At 42.9% G+C, this 18414-nt stretch overlaps 1 protein-coding gene across 5 annotated transcripts in view; it reads right to left on the bottom strand.

Moving 5' to 3' along the window:
- Positions 1 to 18414, bottom strand: part of CHEK2 (checkpoint kinase 2) — a 47261-nt gene that overhangs the window by 10966 nt on the left and 17881 nt on the right. For 3 of the 5 annotated variants that reach the window (XM_047696271.1, XM_047696274.1, XM_047696272.1), the window contains exons 3-9: positions 17837 to 17961; positions 17570 to 17717; positions 14497 to 14587; positions 8398 to 8506; positions 5785 to 5838; positions 1918 to 1979; positions 74 to 173 (exon numbers count right to left, since the gene is read on the bottom strand). In XM_047696271.1, coding sequence (XP_047552227.1) covers positions 74 to 173; positions 1918 to 1979; positions 5785 to 5838; positions 8398 to 8506; positions 14497 to 14587; positions 17570 to 17717; positions 17837 to 17961 — 689 coding nt within the window. The remainder of the gene's footprint in view (positions 1 to 73; positions 174 to 1917; positions 1980 to 5784; positions 5839 to 8397; positions 8507 to 14496; positions 14588 to 17569; positions 17718 to 17836; positions 17962 to 18414) is intronic. The other 2 variants (XM_047696275.1, XM_047696276.1) reach the window with 2 other exon arrangements.

Genomic DNA, 18414 nt, shown 5'->3' with positions numbered 1-18414 from the left:
CTTGCTTTCTGCCTGACTTCGGGAGTAATTCACCCACGAGCAGGGCGTCAAAAGATCCACGGGCTTCGCTTACCTGGACAGCCAGGAGCATCTGGTAAAAATAGAGTTTGCACGTAGCTTCTTTCAGGCGTTTATTTCCCACCACCCTGTCGAAGAGCTCTCCTCCTTCCATCCTGGAAGACACAGGAAAGCAGGGGTTCGCCCCTGGAGGCAAACTCCCTTGGATGAACACAGTAACACCAACAAGATTCTTTCAGACAAGCAAAGAGCTGCCTTTGTTATTCACTCTCAAGGACTCCCGTTTGGAAGAAAAGTAGTGAGCTCGTTAAGTCTCCTCTCTACAGTAAAGAGGTCCCCGCTGGAAAGGAAGGAATGAGGAAAGATGGAAGGAGTGGGCAGAGGGCACTGGACACACTTGGGAGGTTTTAAGAATCTGACTCACTGGGCCCGAGGTGGAGCCCACAAGTTTGCATTTTTATCACAGGCCCCAGGGGATTCTGTGATTGGAGCAATCAGGCCAGCAGGGGCTGAACCCCAGTTCCCTCACTTCCCAGCTCTGGGACTTTGGGCAAGTTATATCACCTCTCTGAGCTTGTTTCTGCCTCTTAAAAAAACAGAAATAACCACCACCCCCCGACCTTTAACTTGATGGCTGTTGTAAAAATTAAGAGATAATTAATATAGGTAAGGCAGCTGGCACAATGTGGCTGCTTGGTGGGGTTATTCAATCCCTCTGAACTTCAGTTTCCTTCTCCGTAAAGGGGGGCTAAACATAGGAACCCTGCAATAACTTGTGAGTCACCTGGATGACCGTCAGGAAGGGTAAAGGAGTCAATTCACATGAAGTGCTCAGAGCAGGAACTGGCTCAGACTAAGTGCTTCATCAGTCTCAGTGACTGTTATATTAAATATATCAAACTGGTTTTGTTTCTTAAAGACTTATTTATTTGACAAAGAGAAACAGCGAGAGCAGGAACACAAGCAGGGGGAGTGGGAGAGGGAAAACAGGCTTCGCACCAAGCAGGGAGCCCAGTGCAGGGTGGACCCCAGAACCCTGGGATCATGACCTGAGCTGAAGGCAGAAGTTTAACCATCTGAGCCACCCAGGCACCCCATTATTAAACTGTTTTAAGTAGGTCCGGTCAAACAGCAACAGATATTCCGTTAAGCATCCCAAGGGTCACCCAGTCTTCTCCTCGTGCTATGACTGAGGCTGTTTATTCTAAAATCTTAGTGGTCAACCTGCTTAGCCACTGTGTGCCACTCAGGAGCAAAGCCTTGCCCGTCTGCCACAAGAGCCACTCCCAGAAACACCATGTATTTAAGCAGGAATGAGCCTTAAGACAAGCCTCTTCCAGGGACAGGACCAGAAATTGTTTTGGTCACACCACAGAAGACAGGACTTCGTGGTTACTGAAACAGACCACCAAGTAAACCAGCAACAAAAAAAATCAGGTGTCACCATGCCGCCCAGGACTGCGATCCCGAACAGAAGGATCTACCCGGGCAGGTGTGTCTAAGCAAATATGTGTGCCAGGGGCTCTGCTGGGCACTTTCCATCCCTCATGGGATTCCATCTTTATGACTCTGTGCATGCGGTATCATCATTCCCACCTTCTCGACACAAGTTAAAGACTCAGAGACATGAAGTAAACTCATTCATGGGCAGTCACCTGCAGAGTAGGATCCAAACTCAGGCCTCCGACTCAGGGCCTGGAACCTCTAAGCCAAGTGCCTCTGGAAACACACTGGAGGGATTTTAGAATCAACACTGACCCCATAAGCACCCATTGTGAGCCCCACCACCACATACATACGACGAGGGTTCCCAGGATGGGAAAAACGCACGCCAGCCTTCAATTCTTTGGTGGTTTATAAGCAATGACATAGAAACAAATAGAAAAGTTTATTACTTACAATTCCAAGACAATGTAATAATCTTCGGCATCAAAAAAGTCTTTAATTTGGATGATACAAGGCTAAGAGAGAACAGAGGAAAAGTAGTGAGAAGCTCCCAAGAGGGAAACCACAGGAGGTAGACTCGGGCATTTGGTCCCCTGCCTCAAGACACTGAAGTCCGTACTGCAGAAAAGGCAGAACAGCACTGAGCTGGCTCTTCAGTGAGAATATGCAATAAATCCTCCATCCCACCAAGCTGGGGAGGGACAGGTCTTGTTTCACACACAAGGATGGCACCAAGGAAGGCAGGCCAGTGTCTTCCCAGCATCCCTGCTGACTGTCCCAGAACCCAGGTACTGAAGGACACCTAAGGAACCCAAAGAACCGAACACTGGCGTGCTTCCTCCTCTCTAGACCATGAAACACCCTGCCTGCCCTAGATTCCCAAAGTCACATTCGGCTCACCACCCTCGTGCCTGGTGATCCAGCCCTCTGGGTATCCAGCCTCAGGACCCTAGGTCAATGTCACCCTTGGAATGCACCCAACAGTTCCCTGCATTGGTTCTCAACTGCATGCCTGACCCCCATCTTCAATGTCTATCTCCCCAGCAGACTGTGAGCTCCAGGAGGGCAGAAAAAGGAAACTAATACCCACCATGGGTCTCCTTCCATCAGGCACTTCATGGGTTGAGTCTCCCCCCACCCCCGCAAGTCTTATTTATCTTTCTAGGACCAACACTCAGAGAGCAGCTGGCACACAGGAGACATTCATATGCTGCCCAGATTAATACAAACAAAACACCACCCACTGAGGGTAGACTCTGGCAGCCCCATTTTGTTTGAAGATTTTATTTAGTTAGTTGACAGAGAGCGAGTGAGCACAGGCAGGGGGAGCAAGAGGCAGAGAAAGCAGCACGTTCCCCGAGCAGCAGGGAGCCCAATGCAGGGACTCCATCTCAGGACTCCGGGATCATGACCTGAGCCAAAAGCAGATTCTTAACCAACTGAGCCACCCAGGCACCCCTGCCGTCCCCATTTTGGTCATGGCATACACAGCCATGGGAGTCAGGCTGAGAGCAGACCGGCTCCACCACTCCTTACCTATGATCACAGCATATCCTTGCTCTGCATGACCAGTTGTTAATTGTCACAATAATGAAGACACTAGATATGTATTATAGTGTTATATTAAGAGGAACGGAGAGGAAAGGAAAACTGAAATTCTCATATATCGTAACAGGAAGGCAACAGGCTATCTCAAATTGATACATCAAGAAACAGCACTTTATGCCTATCATGTAGAAATATGGATACACTGGTTTAAAAAAAAACAGATGAAAGAGTTCTAAAATGTTTGTAGGGGAGGATTAGGGGGCTGCAGAGCTACAGTCTGTGTATTAACCTTTGAGCAAGATTTGACTCTCTAGATTCTATGCATGTGATCATCGTGACGAAATATAGAAGCAGAAGGCACACGTGAAAAAGAACCAGGAGATCAGAGGAACAAATGAGAGCTGCTTGGTTCTGCCTGGCTTTACATGGCAGGGCCAGGGCCCACCTGGGAACAGATGGGTCTGGGAGCTGGTAGAGCACGAGGAGGTCCCCAGCAGTCCAAGCCTGTAGGCGCCACCACCTCTAGGGTCTTTCATGGGCTGCAGCACTGTAGTGGAAGGCGTCTCTCCTGAACCAGAGCTACTACCCTAAACCCTCCACTTAGATCATACACGGAGCAGTTTAGGGAGTGACAGATTGCTGTCATTCCCCAAGCGTGTTCTCCACATAGAAAGCTTGGCGAGCACATCTCACTGAATTCCCAACTGACCTTTATGGTTTGTATCCTGTCTCCACTGCACAGATGAGCAAACAGAGGCTCTGAAAAGTGAAACGACCACCTGAGAGCCAGGAGGTAAGAAAGATGGGACTGAGAACCCAGGTCTATCTCCCCCACTAGGCTGAAACCACAGGAGAGGGGGGACAGCCAAATCCATCTGTGCTCAGCACCGCCCGGGTTTAGAAGACAGGCTGGCACAGTAAGTGTCTGACGACTGATGGGATCAATGCTGGCTCCAAGTGCTAGGCTCTGCTGGGCTATCAGGCTCTACTCATTATCCCCCAAATGCACTCATGAGCCTATATTCAATTTCCAAGAGCTTTCCACATGCCCTTGTAAGTTGCCAAGAAATTATCTCCAGGGATCTTTCTCGAGGGTTCTAAATTCCTCTCGACTGCAGTGGACACTGGATTTGTGTAAATGTTATGTTTGGGGATCCTCTGACATCAGGAAAAATTCCCTGAGGATTTGAAGTGTTTATCTTATGGGTATGTTTGAAGCAACCCCACCCCAGAAGATTAGAGGACTCCTCTCTTGAACAAGAGATTCCAGATCCCTTGGGGATAAAAAGGCTAATTCAAGGGAAGAGGAGCAAGTTGCAAGGGAATTAGAAGAAAGCAAAGCCAGGATGCTGGCTACTCAGATTCTCTGGCTTTCAAGACCCACCTATTCAACTATTGTGGTGATGGCGGTGATTCTGTTCTTAATTTCTATTTACTATTTGAGGCATTTGAGGAGGTGGAGAATGAAGAAATCTTTTCGTTGCTTAGAGGTTAAGAACCAGAGTTAAGATTTAGGCATCTGGGAGGCTCAGTTGGTTAAGCATCCAACTCTTGATTTTGGCTCAGGTCATGATCTTAGGGTTGTGGATCATATGCCAGCATCAGGCTCCTCTCTGGGCATGGAGCCTGCTTAAATTATCTCTTACCCTCTCCCCTCTGCCCCTAGCCCCATTCAAAAAAAAAAAAAAAGAATCAAAGTAAGATCATCCTTAGCTGGACAGACTGGAGGTCTAATTGCAAGTTTCAATTCCAGTGTCAACCTAGCTCATGACTTCATGGGGGCTCATGAATTAATGAAGAAACAGAAAAAAAAAAACAATAAAAGAAGATGGATCAGTCTAAAGTTCTCTTCTCACTTCTTAAAAGACTCTCTTGGGGCGCCTGGGTGGCTCAGTGGGTTAAAGCCTCTGCCTTCGGCTCAGGTCATGATCCCAGGGTCCTGGGATTGAGCCCCGCATCGGGCTCTCTGCTCAGCAGGGAGCCTGTTTCCCTTCCTCTCTCTCTGCCTGCCTCTCTGCCTGCTTGTGATTTCTGTCTGTCAAATAAATAAATAAAATCTTAAAAAAAAAAAAAAAGACTCTCTTTCCAGTGAGACAAGCTCATCACTACACAAAAGATAGGAACTATTTATACCCACTGAGATAAATGGAATCAGCACCTTCAAGGTATAATTCAGAGGTACTGAAACTTCAGGTATAATTAAACTAAATTTACCAAATTAGCATTGTCTTCTTAAACATAATCAGTTGATCAAATCCCTATAAGATGAAATACTTAGGAAATGTAGGTGTTGGTCAAAACTCACTCAGTGGAAGTATCACATTATTTAATCATGAAATCTTTTTTTTTTTTTAAGATTTTTATTTATTTATTTGACAGAGAGAAATCACAAGTAGGCAGAGAGGCAGGCAGAGAGAGAGAGGAGGAAGCAGGCTCCCTGCTGAGCAGAAAGCCCGATACGGGGCTCAAACCCAGGACCTGGGATCATGACCTGAGCCGAAGGCAGCGGCTTAACCCACTGAGCCACCCAGGCGCCCCAAATCATGAAATCTTTATACAGTATTGTCCTCTCAAAATTTCAGAATAAAGCTCTTTCCAGCTAAATACATACCCTCCATGAATGTGTACTCACACATGTACACACACAACACAGACACACAATTAAGGAACCCAAGTTCATACTAGCTTTATTAAACTGAAATACTTTGCACTCCTCCCATATTTTAAGAGAAGTGGATTTAAGTATGGGTCATATTCTATAGCAATACTTACATGATTTAGTTTTTTCAAAATTTCTATTTCTGTTTCAACATTGAGAGCTGGATCCTTTGATCAATTAAAAAAAATCAAAGTTTGTTAATAATAGTAATAGTCAATATTTAAAAAATACTTAGTTACAAGTTATTTGGGTAAAAGCTGCCTGAATTCCAAACACCCAGCCCTACTCATACAGACAATTCAAGGCTTAGAGGTCAGAGAATTAAATCGCTCACCTAAAAAAACAGTCTGCAAAGTGCTTGGCAAAAAGCAATCAGTAAATGACCAGGCCCGATGTCAATCTCTTTTTTTGAAAGAATCATCTTATAGAAGTCTCATACTCCCGAAGTAAACTGGGTTCTATAATTATCCTCATTTCACAGATGGAGTAACTGAGGCACAGAGAAAGGAAGCCACTAGCTCCAGTTCTCACAAGCCAGAAACAAGTGTGTTTCCACAGTTCTCACACTTACCTGGTGAGCTCTGTCTCTCTCTTTTTCTTTTTAATTTTTATTGGAATTCCAGTTAGTTAACATACAATGTAATATTGGTTGTAAGCTATGTCTCTCTGGCTGTGGAATTGTTTATACTCATAAAAATGATACAATAAATAAACCACAGACAAGAGGTATTCAATTAAATTGTAAAAGGAAAACGTCAAGCCAAATTTCTAATAACGGAGCAGACACAGATTCCAATTTGCTGCAGGCTGACATATTTACTGAGGCAGCAAGGAGAGGAAGCATCAGGGGACTGGAGTTGCTCTCCGCTCCAATTCCAAAAGGATGAATCGACTCACTCAGCCTCAGGGGCTACACCCTCCCAAGCAAAGAGGATATAGAATTACATATTTATGTAAAATGGACTTCAGCTAAGAAACCCAGATGTTTAATTTTAAAAGCCTGCCTCTTCCTGTAAGCTGTTAAACTCATTACCAAGTCAGGGCATACTCTGATGTTGGAGAGGTCTTAAAGAGCCCAAGCTGATTTAAAAGATGAAATTAAGAAGTATAAGTTTGCTCCAAGTCATTAAGAATCTGGTAGGTGTTTTCTTCCCCCTCAAAATGGAAAACAAACCCAGAATCACACAGGAAAAGGATCTACCACAAAGTGAACACAGAAAGGAAATTGCTCTTGCCATATGAGAATGGCATTGTCCTTGGGGCGCGGGTGGAGGATGGGGGATCGATCTTGAAAGAATGTTAAAAGTATAATGGCCAGAAACAGCTGGCCACAAAAGAAAATGTGATTAGAGACCTCACTTTACATTACTTTGTAGGGTCATGTGTTGAAAGACCAATACATTTCACCATTTCACCAATGCAGTAAACGTGTATTAGGGAAAATGGGATAAAATGAATGGCTACTATACAGAGACTATTAAATAATTTAATTAAGATTTTTAAAAATCGGGACGCCTGTGTGGCTCAGTTGGTTAGGCAGCTGCCTTCGGTTCAGGTCATGATCCCGGCGTCCTGGGGTCAAGTCCCACATCGGGGTCCTTGTTCCGTGGGGAGCCTGCTTCTCCCTCTGCCTCTGCCTGCCACTCTGTCTGCCTGTGCTTGCTCTCTCTCTCTCTGACAAATAAATAAATTTAAAAAAAAATTTTTTTTTTAATCTGCAGATGCTAAGATATTCACTGTTTCGTTATTGGGAAGGGCAAAGAACTAGAAATTATTCCAAATGATTAAACAGAACAATGGGTGAATAAATTATAATAACATTCAGGAAAGAGACACTCAATCATCACAAAGCATCTATTAGGGGCACATGGGTGGCTCATGTCAATTAAGTGGCTGCCTTCAGCTCAGGTCATGATCCCACGGTCCTGGGATCGAGCCCATCTCTCGGGTTCTCTGCTCAGTAGGAAGCCTGCTTCTCCCTCTCCTACAGCTCCCTCTGCCTGTGTGCTTTCTCCCTCCCTCTCTCTCATTCTGTGTCAAATAAATAAATATAAATCTTAAAAAAAAAAAAAAGGCATCTACTAAGGGAAAGTTTATGCATTAACACTTATGTGGAAAACTAGAATACAAAATTATGTATACAATATGATTTCAACCATCTAAAAATGCAAATTTTATGAAAAAGGACTACAAGGAAAAAGAATACTGGGAACAGCTGTAGAGTTAAAGTGGAGGGGATAAAGTGGCGGGGATATGGCTGGGTTTCCCGCCCCGCAACCCCGTAATTCCCTTTCATGTACTGTAAAAACTTGTAGCAACTTGTAACAACACTTCCTGCTAGGTATATTATTATGTACAATGAAGTATTTTTGGAACCAAGCTATTGATAAGTACATTTCCAGGTTAGTTATATATATACTTTTTTTAATGGGGGAGGACAAAAGGACAGAGAGAGAATCTTAAGTAGGCTCTACCCACAGTGCAGATGCAACAGAGGGCTTGACCTCACAACCCTGAGACCATGACCTAAGCCAAAATCAAGAATCCGATGCTTCACTGACTGAGCCACCCAGAAGCCCCAATACTCAAAATTCTTCAGTGTTGTTTAATACAAATTCACATATGTGAACAGTGACTTCTTCCTGACATTGAACATCACCACTCTAAAATTATTTGGGGGACATTAAGTGTTAAAAACAGCTGAGCATCCACAAACAGGTACTTACAGCCTCTCTCTCAGAGCCAATAGCGAACTTCCTTTTGCTGATGATTTTTATGGCTACTTTCTTACATGTTTTCCTCTCAAAAGCTAGCTTCACCTCACCACAGGCACCACTGCATGAGAAACACAAAATGATCGATTATCAGAATGATTTTAATCAGGAGACCCATCACTCCTGAGCTGGCCTCAACAAGTTAAACACCATCCACACACAACCCTTCCACTGTCCCTATTTTCAACAACACAGTAAAACCTCACCAAGGTTAAAATGTCAAGGGCATAAGTGAATGTGGACCATCCAACAGCACTGAGTCAGCTCCAAATTCCACTTTTTTGAGCTGAGAGATACAGACTTAAGTCTTACTGGCACCCCAGAGTGTGAAATTCTCAGAAAGACACTAAGAACAAATAAAGAGAGAAATTACTTATCCTACTAGAGTCAGAGAAACATCAAGTCGAAAAAAGTCCTAGACAAAAATGAATTAGACTGACACAAGTCACAGTAAACAGCGTCTGCAGGGGTGCCTGGGTGGCTCAGTTGGTTAAGCAGCTGCCTTCGGCCCAGGTCATGATCCCAGCATCCTGGGATCGAGTCCCACATCAGGCTCCTTGCTTGGCGGGGAGCCTGCTTCTCCCTCTGCCTCTGCCTGCCATTCTGTCTGCCTGTGCTTGCTCTCTCTCCCTCTCTCTCTGACAAATAAATAAAAAATCTTTAAAAAAAAAAAAACAGCATCTGCAAATGAATTACTTTGACCGATATGGTCTTTCTTATTCAAACGAACTATATAAGCAGTCAATGCCAGGAATTTCACCCTAAATAAAATCACAATGCCTAAAAGACAGAAGTATTTATGCAACTAACCTGCTTGTAGCAAACTCTCAAAGATTTGCAATTAATTGGGATACTGTAATGGAGGAGGAATGATACCCAGGATACCACCTAAAATATAGATAACCTGGTGGGCTCTGTTCTCCAAAGCCTGGGTCAAGTGAAGGTAGGTAACGGCCACTCAAATATCAATCTCTCATTACATGCCCGAAGTAGACTGTAACTGCTGTGATTCTGGAATGGGATGATGGGTTTGCCAAGACATTTTTTAATCGTGTATTGTATATATACTAACAAAATCTACCACTGTAATCATTTTTTTTTAAGATTCTATTTATTTATTTGACACAGAGTGATCACAAGTAGGCAGAGAGGCAGGCAGGCAGAAATGGAGAAACAGGCTCCCCACTGAGCAGAGAGCCTGATGCGGGGTTCCATCCCAGGACCCTGAGACCATGACCCAAGCCAAAGGCAGAGGTTTAACCCAATGAGCCACCCAGGCGCCCCTGTAATCATTTTAAAATGCGCAATTCAGTAGCATTAAGTGTAAGTACATCTTATATGTCATGCAACCATCATCCCTGTCTAGCTGCAGAATTTTTTCATCAGCCCAAATGAAGCCCCACCCCATTCTATGCTGCAACCAGCCACTGGCAACCACGGATCTACTTTGTCTCAATGGATTTGCCTATTCTGAACATCCCATCTCAATGAAATCATTTGACACGTGGCCCTTTGTATCTGGCTTCTTTCACTTAGCATGTTCTCAAGGTTCAGCCATGCTATAGGACGCATCAGTAGTTCACTCCTTTTTATAGCTACCTAATATTCCATTGTGGGACGCCTGGGTGGCTCATTCAGTTAAGTGTCTGCCTTCATCAGCTCAGTTCATGATCCCAGGGTCCTGGGATCAAATCCCACATCGGGCTCCCCTCTGCCTGCTGCTCCCCTGCTTGTGCTTTCTCCAACAAATAAATAAGTAAATAAAATCTTTTTAAAAATAATTTATAAATATACAGAATATTCCATTGTATGGATATATCACAGTTTGTTGATCTATTCATTTGTTGATGGACATTTGGGTTGTTTCCACCATTTGGCTATTGTGAATAGAGCGGAACTGAATATCCATGCCTAAGTTATTTTTTTAACACCTCGGGTGGGGGGAGGGTTATATACCTACAAGGGGGAATTGCTGGATCATATGGTAATTCTATGCTTAACTTTTTGATAAACCAATCAACTATTTCCCACAGTGGCTACACCATTTTACATTCCCATCAGTAGTACATGGAGTTTCCAATTTCTCTGCATCCTAACAAGCACTTGTTACTTTCCATTTCTCTACTATGACCATCCTGCTGGCTGCAAACTAGTATCTGCGGTTCTCATTTGCATTTCCCTGATGACGAGGATGCTGAGTATCTTGTCAAGTGGTGGTCAGTCATTTGTATACCTTCTTTCAAGAAGTCTATTTAAATCCTTTGCCCATTTGTAAACTGGATAGTTTTTCCTTTCGCTGTTCTTTATTCTGAATACTAGATCCTTATCAGACATACGGACTTGCGAGTGTTTTTCTCTCCATGGCTTGTTTCAATCCTTTTACTGTATCTGGATGCACTGAAGGTTTTACATTTGATGAAGTCTAATTTATCCATTTGTTTTTCCTTGTGTTGCTTGTGCTTCTGGTACCATATTTAAGAAATCAACACCAAATCTAAGTTCATGAAGAGTTATCCCTGTTTTCCTCTTATAGTTTAATAGTTTTATCTCTTACATTTAGATTTTTCCTTTTTTTTTTTAAGATTCTATTTATTTATTTGAGAGTAAGAGAGAGAGTATGGGAGAGGGAAGGGTCCGAGGAAAAAGCAGACTCCCTGCTGAGCAGGGAGCCTGATGCGGGGTTCATTCCTGGGACTCCGGGATCATAACCTAAACCGAAAGCAGACGCTTAACCCACTGAGCCAGCCAGGAGCCCCTAATTTTTTCCTTTTCATTTTTGCAGATAGTGTGAGATAACAGTCCATATAACTATTATTTTTTAAGATCTGCCCAAAACATTTTCCAGTTGCCCCTCTGATCAAGTCACCTTTTGCCTGGGAAGTCTTTCCTGAGTCTATGCAGCTCAGGTGGGTGATCTCTAATAGTACCCTGGGATGGACCTGTAACCAAAATTGAGCTAGTCAAGGTTCTCCCTGGACTCAAATGTGGATATTGGGAGAGAAACAGTTTTGCCTGTGGTGGCTTCTAGAAGGAAGAAAATATGAATGGAGCTCCAGGAAGCCATCTTTCCTGCCACATAGAGAAAGCAAATCTATAGGCGACCAATAGTAGCTGAATCAAGAGAAGGCACCAGAGCCCCAGCAACACTGTTAGGAGCCCTTACATCCAGCCACAGGTAAAGCCACACAGATAATCAGAACTCAAAGAGAGAAACAAAGCCCTAAAGGCCGCCTGATCCAGTCATACCTGAAATCAGTTGTGCCCCTGTTACAAGAGTCAGTAAAGTTCTTTTCTTTTCTGACTCATGTGAGTTAAGATTCTGCCACCTGCTAAAAGTTAGAGGATTTTCCCTTAGGAAAAAAAAAGTCACATATATTTCTTAAGGATGGGCACAAATTTCACTGTAAATTTCCATGCGCCAATGCAAATACAAAAACATAGGTACTGAATTTAACATCTACAAACTAAAATATCTCCCACAGATGGTCATAAAGAGTACACTATGTTTGATTCTATGTGACAGGAATATAGGTGCTTATTTCCTTCTATTAACTTCTACTTTCATGTTTCCAAAAATGTTAAAAGAAAAGCTTCTGGGGTCGGGGAGGGGTGGGAGATTGAAGGACATGATACAATGTTGGTAAAGGTCCCTAAAGACGTGGTTCTCAGGGCTCCTGGCAGGCTCATTTGAGAGGGCATGTGACTCTTGATCTTGGGGTCATGAGTTCGAGCCCCTTATTGGCTATACAGATTACTTAAATATATAAAACTTAAAAACCTAAGGAAGTGGGGCGCCTGGGTGGCTCAGTCTTTAGGCATCTACCTTCAGCTTAAGTCATGGTCCTAGGATCCTGGGATCAATCCCCAAGCCAGAATCCCTGCTCAGTGGGGAGCCCGCTTCTCCCTCACCCACTCCCCCTACTTGTGTTCCCTCTCCCATTGTCTCTCTGTCAAATAAATAAATAAAATATTAAAAAAAAAAAAAAAACCAGGGACGCCTGGGTGGCTCAGTTGGTTAGGCAGCTGCCTTCGGCTCAGGTCATGATCCCGGCGTCCTGGGATCGAGTCCCACATCGGGCTCCTTGCTCGTCAGGGAACCTGCTTCTCCCTCTGCCTGCCATTCTGTCTGCCTGTGCTCACTCTCTCCCTCTCTCTCTCTGACAAATAAATAAATAAAATCTTTAAAAAAAAAAAAAAAAAAAAAAAAGCAGGGCTGCCTGGGTGGCTCAGTGGGTTAAGCCTCTGCCTTCAGCCCAGGTCATGATCTCAGGGTCCTGGGATCAAGTCCCACATCAGGCTCTCTGCTAGGCAGGGAGACTGCTTCCTCCTCTCTCTCTCTCTCTCTCTCTACTTGTGATCTCTCTCTGTCAAATAAATAAAATCTTTAAAAAAAAAAAAAACACTTAAGGAAGTGGTTCTCAAAGTAGGATTAAGCAACCCCTAAGTGACCTCAAATGTCTGCAGGGTGTCTATAAAGCCTAAACTATTTGCAGAATAATATGAAGACATTATTTGTCTTTTTCATTCTCATTCTCTCAGGAGCATACAGTTTTCCAGAGGCTATACAACATGTGATATAACGGACTGAACAAAGCAGCAGTATCAGGATCTAGCCATTTTCTAGTAAACCAGGTATCAAAGACGTTTGCAAAAATGTGAAATGATGTCTCTCTTTTCACTAATCTTTATTTAAACAATTATTCTGCAGGGCCCCTGGTTGGCTCAGTTGGTTAAGTGACTGCCTTCGGCTCAGGTCATGATCCTGGGGTCCTGGGATTGAGCACCACATCCAGCTCCCTGCTCAATGGGGAGCCTGCTTCTCCCTCTTCTGCTCCCCCTGCCTATGCATGCTATACCTCTCTCTCTCTCAAGTAAACAAATAAATATATTTTTAAAAATTATTTTGCACTAAAAACATTATCTGTTTTTAAGTTTTTTTATGTATTTGAGAGAGAGAGAGAGAGTGAGTGGGAAGGGCAGGTAGAGAGAACCCCAAGCAGACTCCCCAATGAATGGGGAGCCCGAATGGTCGGTGGGGGGCTCAATCCCAGGACCCTGAGATCATGACCTGGGCCGAAATCAAGAGTTGGACGCTTTAACCAACTGAGCCACTCAGGCCCTCCAAAAACATTATTTATCTTAATGTAGATGAGTTTTTTAATGCATTAATTAATATCATTAATGTCTGCATTTGAATTTCTAATACAGTTAGTATCAACAGATTTAAGCCATGTGAACAAAAGCTCCTTGACATCCTCAGTAATTTTTAAGAGCGTAAGGGATCCTGGAGCGACTGGGTGGCTCAGTCATTGAATGTCTGACCAGCTCAGATCATGATCTCAGGGTCCTGGAATTGAGCCCTGCGTAGGGCTCCCCACTCAGTGGGATGTCTGCTTCTCCCATTCCTTCTGCCCCTCCCATATTACTTCATATGGGTGAATTGTATGGTATAAAAACTTTTTTAAATTTATCAAATCAGGGGCACCTGGGTGGCTCAGTGGCTTAAGACTCTGCCTTCAGGGGCGCCTGGGTGGCTCAGTGGGTTAAGCCGCTGCCTTCGGCTCAGGTCATGATCCCAGGTCCTGGGTTCAAGCCCCGCATCGGGCTTTCTGCTTGGCGGGGAGCCTGCTTCTTCCTCTCTCTCTCTGCCTGCCTCTCTGCCTACTTGTGATTTCTCTCTGTCAAATAAATAAATAAAATCTTTAAAAAAAAAAAAAAAAAAAAAAAAAGACTCTGCCTTCAGCTCAGGTCATGATCTCAGGGTCCTGGGATCGAGCCCTACATCGGGCTCTCTGCTCAGCGGGGAGCCTGCTTCCCCTTCTCTCTCTGCCTGCCTCTCTGCCTACTTGTGATCTCTTTCTCTGTGTCAAATAAATAAATAAAATCTTTTTTAAAAATTAATTTATTAAATCAATAATACACCTATCACAAACAAGTTTCCTACAAATATAAAGTTAATGAATATTATAAAACCAAGAATAAGAAACTAATCAATGACAAATGTTTAGAAAAAAATGAAAGGCAATTTCCATAATAACAAAAAAAATTTACCTTCCGAGAGTTTTTGACATGATGTATTGGTCTCTTAATTCCTTAGGGTAAATTGATTGATCATCTACAGTCAGATCAAAAAATACAAAAACTAAGGGGAAAAGGGCAGAAATAAGTCTCATTAATTCACTCAATAAAGATAAAAAGTCCTAAAATTTAGCAAATACATGTAATATGAGACAATTGTTTTTAATCATATTTAACACGTAACTCTAAAGGAATTATTTACCCAGGATAATAATAATTTTGTAATATTATGAAATTATATTTCATCTGCATATTATGAAACCCATGGAAAATGATAGTCAAATCTCATTCTTCCATAAAAATACACAGCATCATCTCACTATACATACATGCAGGAAATCCATACATACATGCTAGTCTTATTCCTTTGCCTCAGAATTATTTATCAATTATAACTAATATAAAATACCCATGAAAGATTAGTCCCTGCCTGAAGCAGAAAAAAAAATGCCTATGCAGACCAGCAACTGAACTGAAGAGCAATTAGTCTGAGCCCAGAAAAAAATCTTCTAGGCCAGTAAACACCCTAGTAAAATTAGACCACAGGTCATCATACTAAGGTAAGTATTCTCTTCTCTTTGCCATTTATATTCCTCTACAGGTCTGGCTTTTTTTTTTTTTTAAGATTTTATTTATTTATTTGACAGAGAGAAAGAGAGATGACACGTAGGCAGAGAGGCAGGGCAGAGAGAGAGGGGGAAGCAAGCTCCCTGCTAAGCAGAGAACCTGATGTGGGGCTTGATCCCAGGACTCTGGGATCATAACTTGAGCCGAAGGCAGAGGCTTTAACCCACTGAGCCACCCAGGGTGCCCCAGGTCTGGCATTTTATTTTATTTTTTTTTTAAGATTTTATTTATTTATTTGTCATAGAGAGAGAAGCGAGAGTGAGCACAGGCAGACAGAGTGGCAGGCAGAGGGAGAAGCAGGCTCGCTGCCAAGCAAGGAGCCCGATGCGGGACTCGATCCCAGGACGCCGGGATCATGACCTGAGCCGAAGGCAGCTGCTTAACCAACTGAGCCACCCAGGCGTCCCAGGTCTGGCATTTTAAAGTGCAAATCATCTTGAACCTGCTTTGAAAGTTAAATAAATAGCATTTTCCAAAAAATCCCTTTATTTCTCCATTATCTGGGCTGTATCCAAAAACAAAACAAAAAAACAAAAAACAAAACAAAACAAAACGAAAGGAAGAAAAAATAACCCCAGTCATTTAAAAATTTAACCATCCATGTGGGCCAAGGCTGCAATTAATTATCAACATTTCAATTCTACAAAATCAGTGGTAGATTTGCCAACTGCCTGTATCATCTTGAAAGAGTGAAATTTGTTGAGACCCTTAAGTTTCCCTTATTTCAGGAAACAGGTTTCGACCTCCCTGGAGTAACCTAGAGTTCCAGTCTCTGGCACAAATCTGAGCCACCTGAGTGTGCTTCATTCCAGGCCGGTCCACATGAGACAGACACCCATGCAGTGAAAGAAATCTGCTAGTGGATCAAGATACAACTATTTCTCTATGCTTGTAGATATTTATGAACCTAGATGTTCCAGTAGCATCTAAGAATCTGGGAATCTGAGCGGTCCTGGAGAGCTATTTCTCACAGATGTCAAGGCCTACTTCAAGAGCGGCAAACTCAGTTGCCCACAGAGCCCAAGGTCTCATATACACAGGGAGGGCTGGGTTGACTGTAAGACAACATGGAGCAGTGAGGACTTGAATGGGCAAACACATCATGCATCTGAAAAAAGGCAGGTTCTACTGAGCACTGGCAAATGCTCCAGGTATAGGGTTACAGGATCAGTATGACCAGACGGTCCACCTTCTCAAAGCAATCTGGTTTTCACGTTCAAGTACAAATAGCGAATGCCTAATAAAATGCCAATAAACTGAATGCAACCTGCAGAGTGACCTGATCTATTTCAACTCTGGCCACCTTTAGCCCATATAACACCTCTCTTCAAAGCAGAAAAGGTGCTCCTTGGATAAACCAACCAGGAAAAGGTGGCACAGAGCTTGTCAAGTAAGACCAAATCTCAGGACCTGGTTGTCCCCTCTACCAGGGGCTCTCAAACAGCAATACCCTACACAGCCGCCCTGACTGTAATTATCAGATAGAAAACAGAACAGCAACAGGGAAAACTATCATAAAATGTGCTTTAGGATGCCCAGGACAACCATCATTCCCAGATGCCAGTCTGGAGACTGTATGAGAATCAGCTAAGCAAGATTTTTTATATCCCTGGGACTCCTAGACCAGGAGCTTTCAAACAGCACCTGGGGGCATCTGTATTTTTAAGGCTTTACCCCCCCCACACACAGACATCCTTCCCAATCAACTCTCACGTGGATTTGTAAAGTTGTTTTTTTTTTCTTTTCAATCCAAGAAACAAGAGTATATTCCTCCTGTCCAAGGATTTAGAATCACTGTGAGATTACATTTAACTGTATTCTGTGCTGAATGACAACTGTTTGGTTTGCATGTGATTTTGGTAAAGTTTTAGCAGTGGCTGCTTATAAAATGTGGCCCGATGATGACAATAAACATCAACACTTTGGGATAACCACGTGGTATTTCAGGGAGAAGCTTTAAACTGAGATTCGGCCCGAAAATCCCTAATGCCTGGCAGGCCCATGAAGTTCAATTGATACTTGCAGCAATTAAGGAATGGAAGGGGATGAAAGGGAAGAATGAGAAAGGAAGAGAAGAAACGAGGGAGGGAGAAGAATTCATGGCCTAAAATAACTCATCGACCCCGAAGACTGATGTGCTATGAACTGCATCGATGAACGAAGAACCATCTTAAGGAGTATCATTCCACTGACAGCAAACAGCCTTAAACAAAACTAACCCAACCAATCAAACCTTACAAAATCTACCTTGGTAGAAATTTTTTGTTTGTTTAAAAATGCCCCTAGGGCTGCACTGGATCCTAAATACTAACCTCCTTACTTTATTTATCCGAACCTTACTCTGCGAAGAGCACAACATCAATTTTCCCTTTATAGGAGAGGAAAAAAAGATCCAGTAACCAGAAGAGAGTAATGTTACCTTTATTACTCCACACTGAAAGTGCAATTTCAGAATTGTTATTCAAAGGAAGGCGTCTTCCTTTCCCTACCAGCTCTCTATTTACAAAGGTTCCATTCCCACTGTGATCTTCTATGTATGCGATGTAAGAGTTTTTAGGACCCATTTCCTAAAATAGAGAACATTTTATTTCAAAGTTTTAACAGTGGGGAGTTACAGTGCCAAGATATCTCAGCATGGTGACGACATTACCGGTTCTCCCAAATATATGGATACATTGTCACCTACTCTGAAAATCCGAAAGTGCTTCTTGCTGTAAGTCCGGTATTTATCCGTTCTTTTCAGCAGTGGCTCGTCAAAGCAGTATTCACAGCTTCTATCTCTCCCAAACCAGTAGTTGTCATTAACACACTCTGTAACACAAAAGTATACACGGGAGTATTGTGGAATTTCATGTCCCAAACACCTTTAAAAATTGCTCATAAACTCTAATTGTAGAAAAAGAACTTAAGAAAGCAATCAAGCTTAGAGCTATCTATCAGAACTTTATAGGAGTAAAAACAAAGGGGGAAAAAAACGATTTTCCAACAAGTTTAATAAATTGTGGTTTATACATAACTATGAAATAATAAGCAGTCATTAAAAGTTCTCAAGCAATTATTAATGATTTGAAAAAACACTTATAATCTAATAACTTCCTACCTATTACCCTCTTGAGGCTTCCCATGATACTTAGTGTAAAATGTGCACTCTTTCCCATGGCAGGACAGATGCTCAGGACCTGGCCCCTCCTTCCCTCCCACCATCACCTTGTACTGCTCTGCTTGACCACTCTACCCAGTCCCACTGGTGCCTTCCACTGCCCC

This window comes from Lutra lutra, chromosome 12 (genome assembly GCF_902655055.1).
Source record: "Lutra lutra chromosome 12, mLutLut1.2, whole genome shotgun sequence".
NCBI lineage: Eukaryota > Metazoa > Chordata > Mammalia > Carnivora > Mustelidae > Lutra > Lutra lutra.
This window is presented reverse-complemented; position numbering and strand designations above follow the sequence as displayed.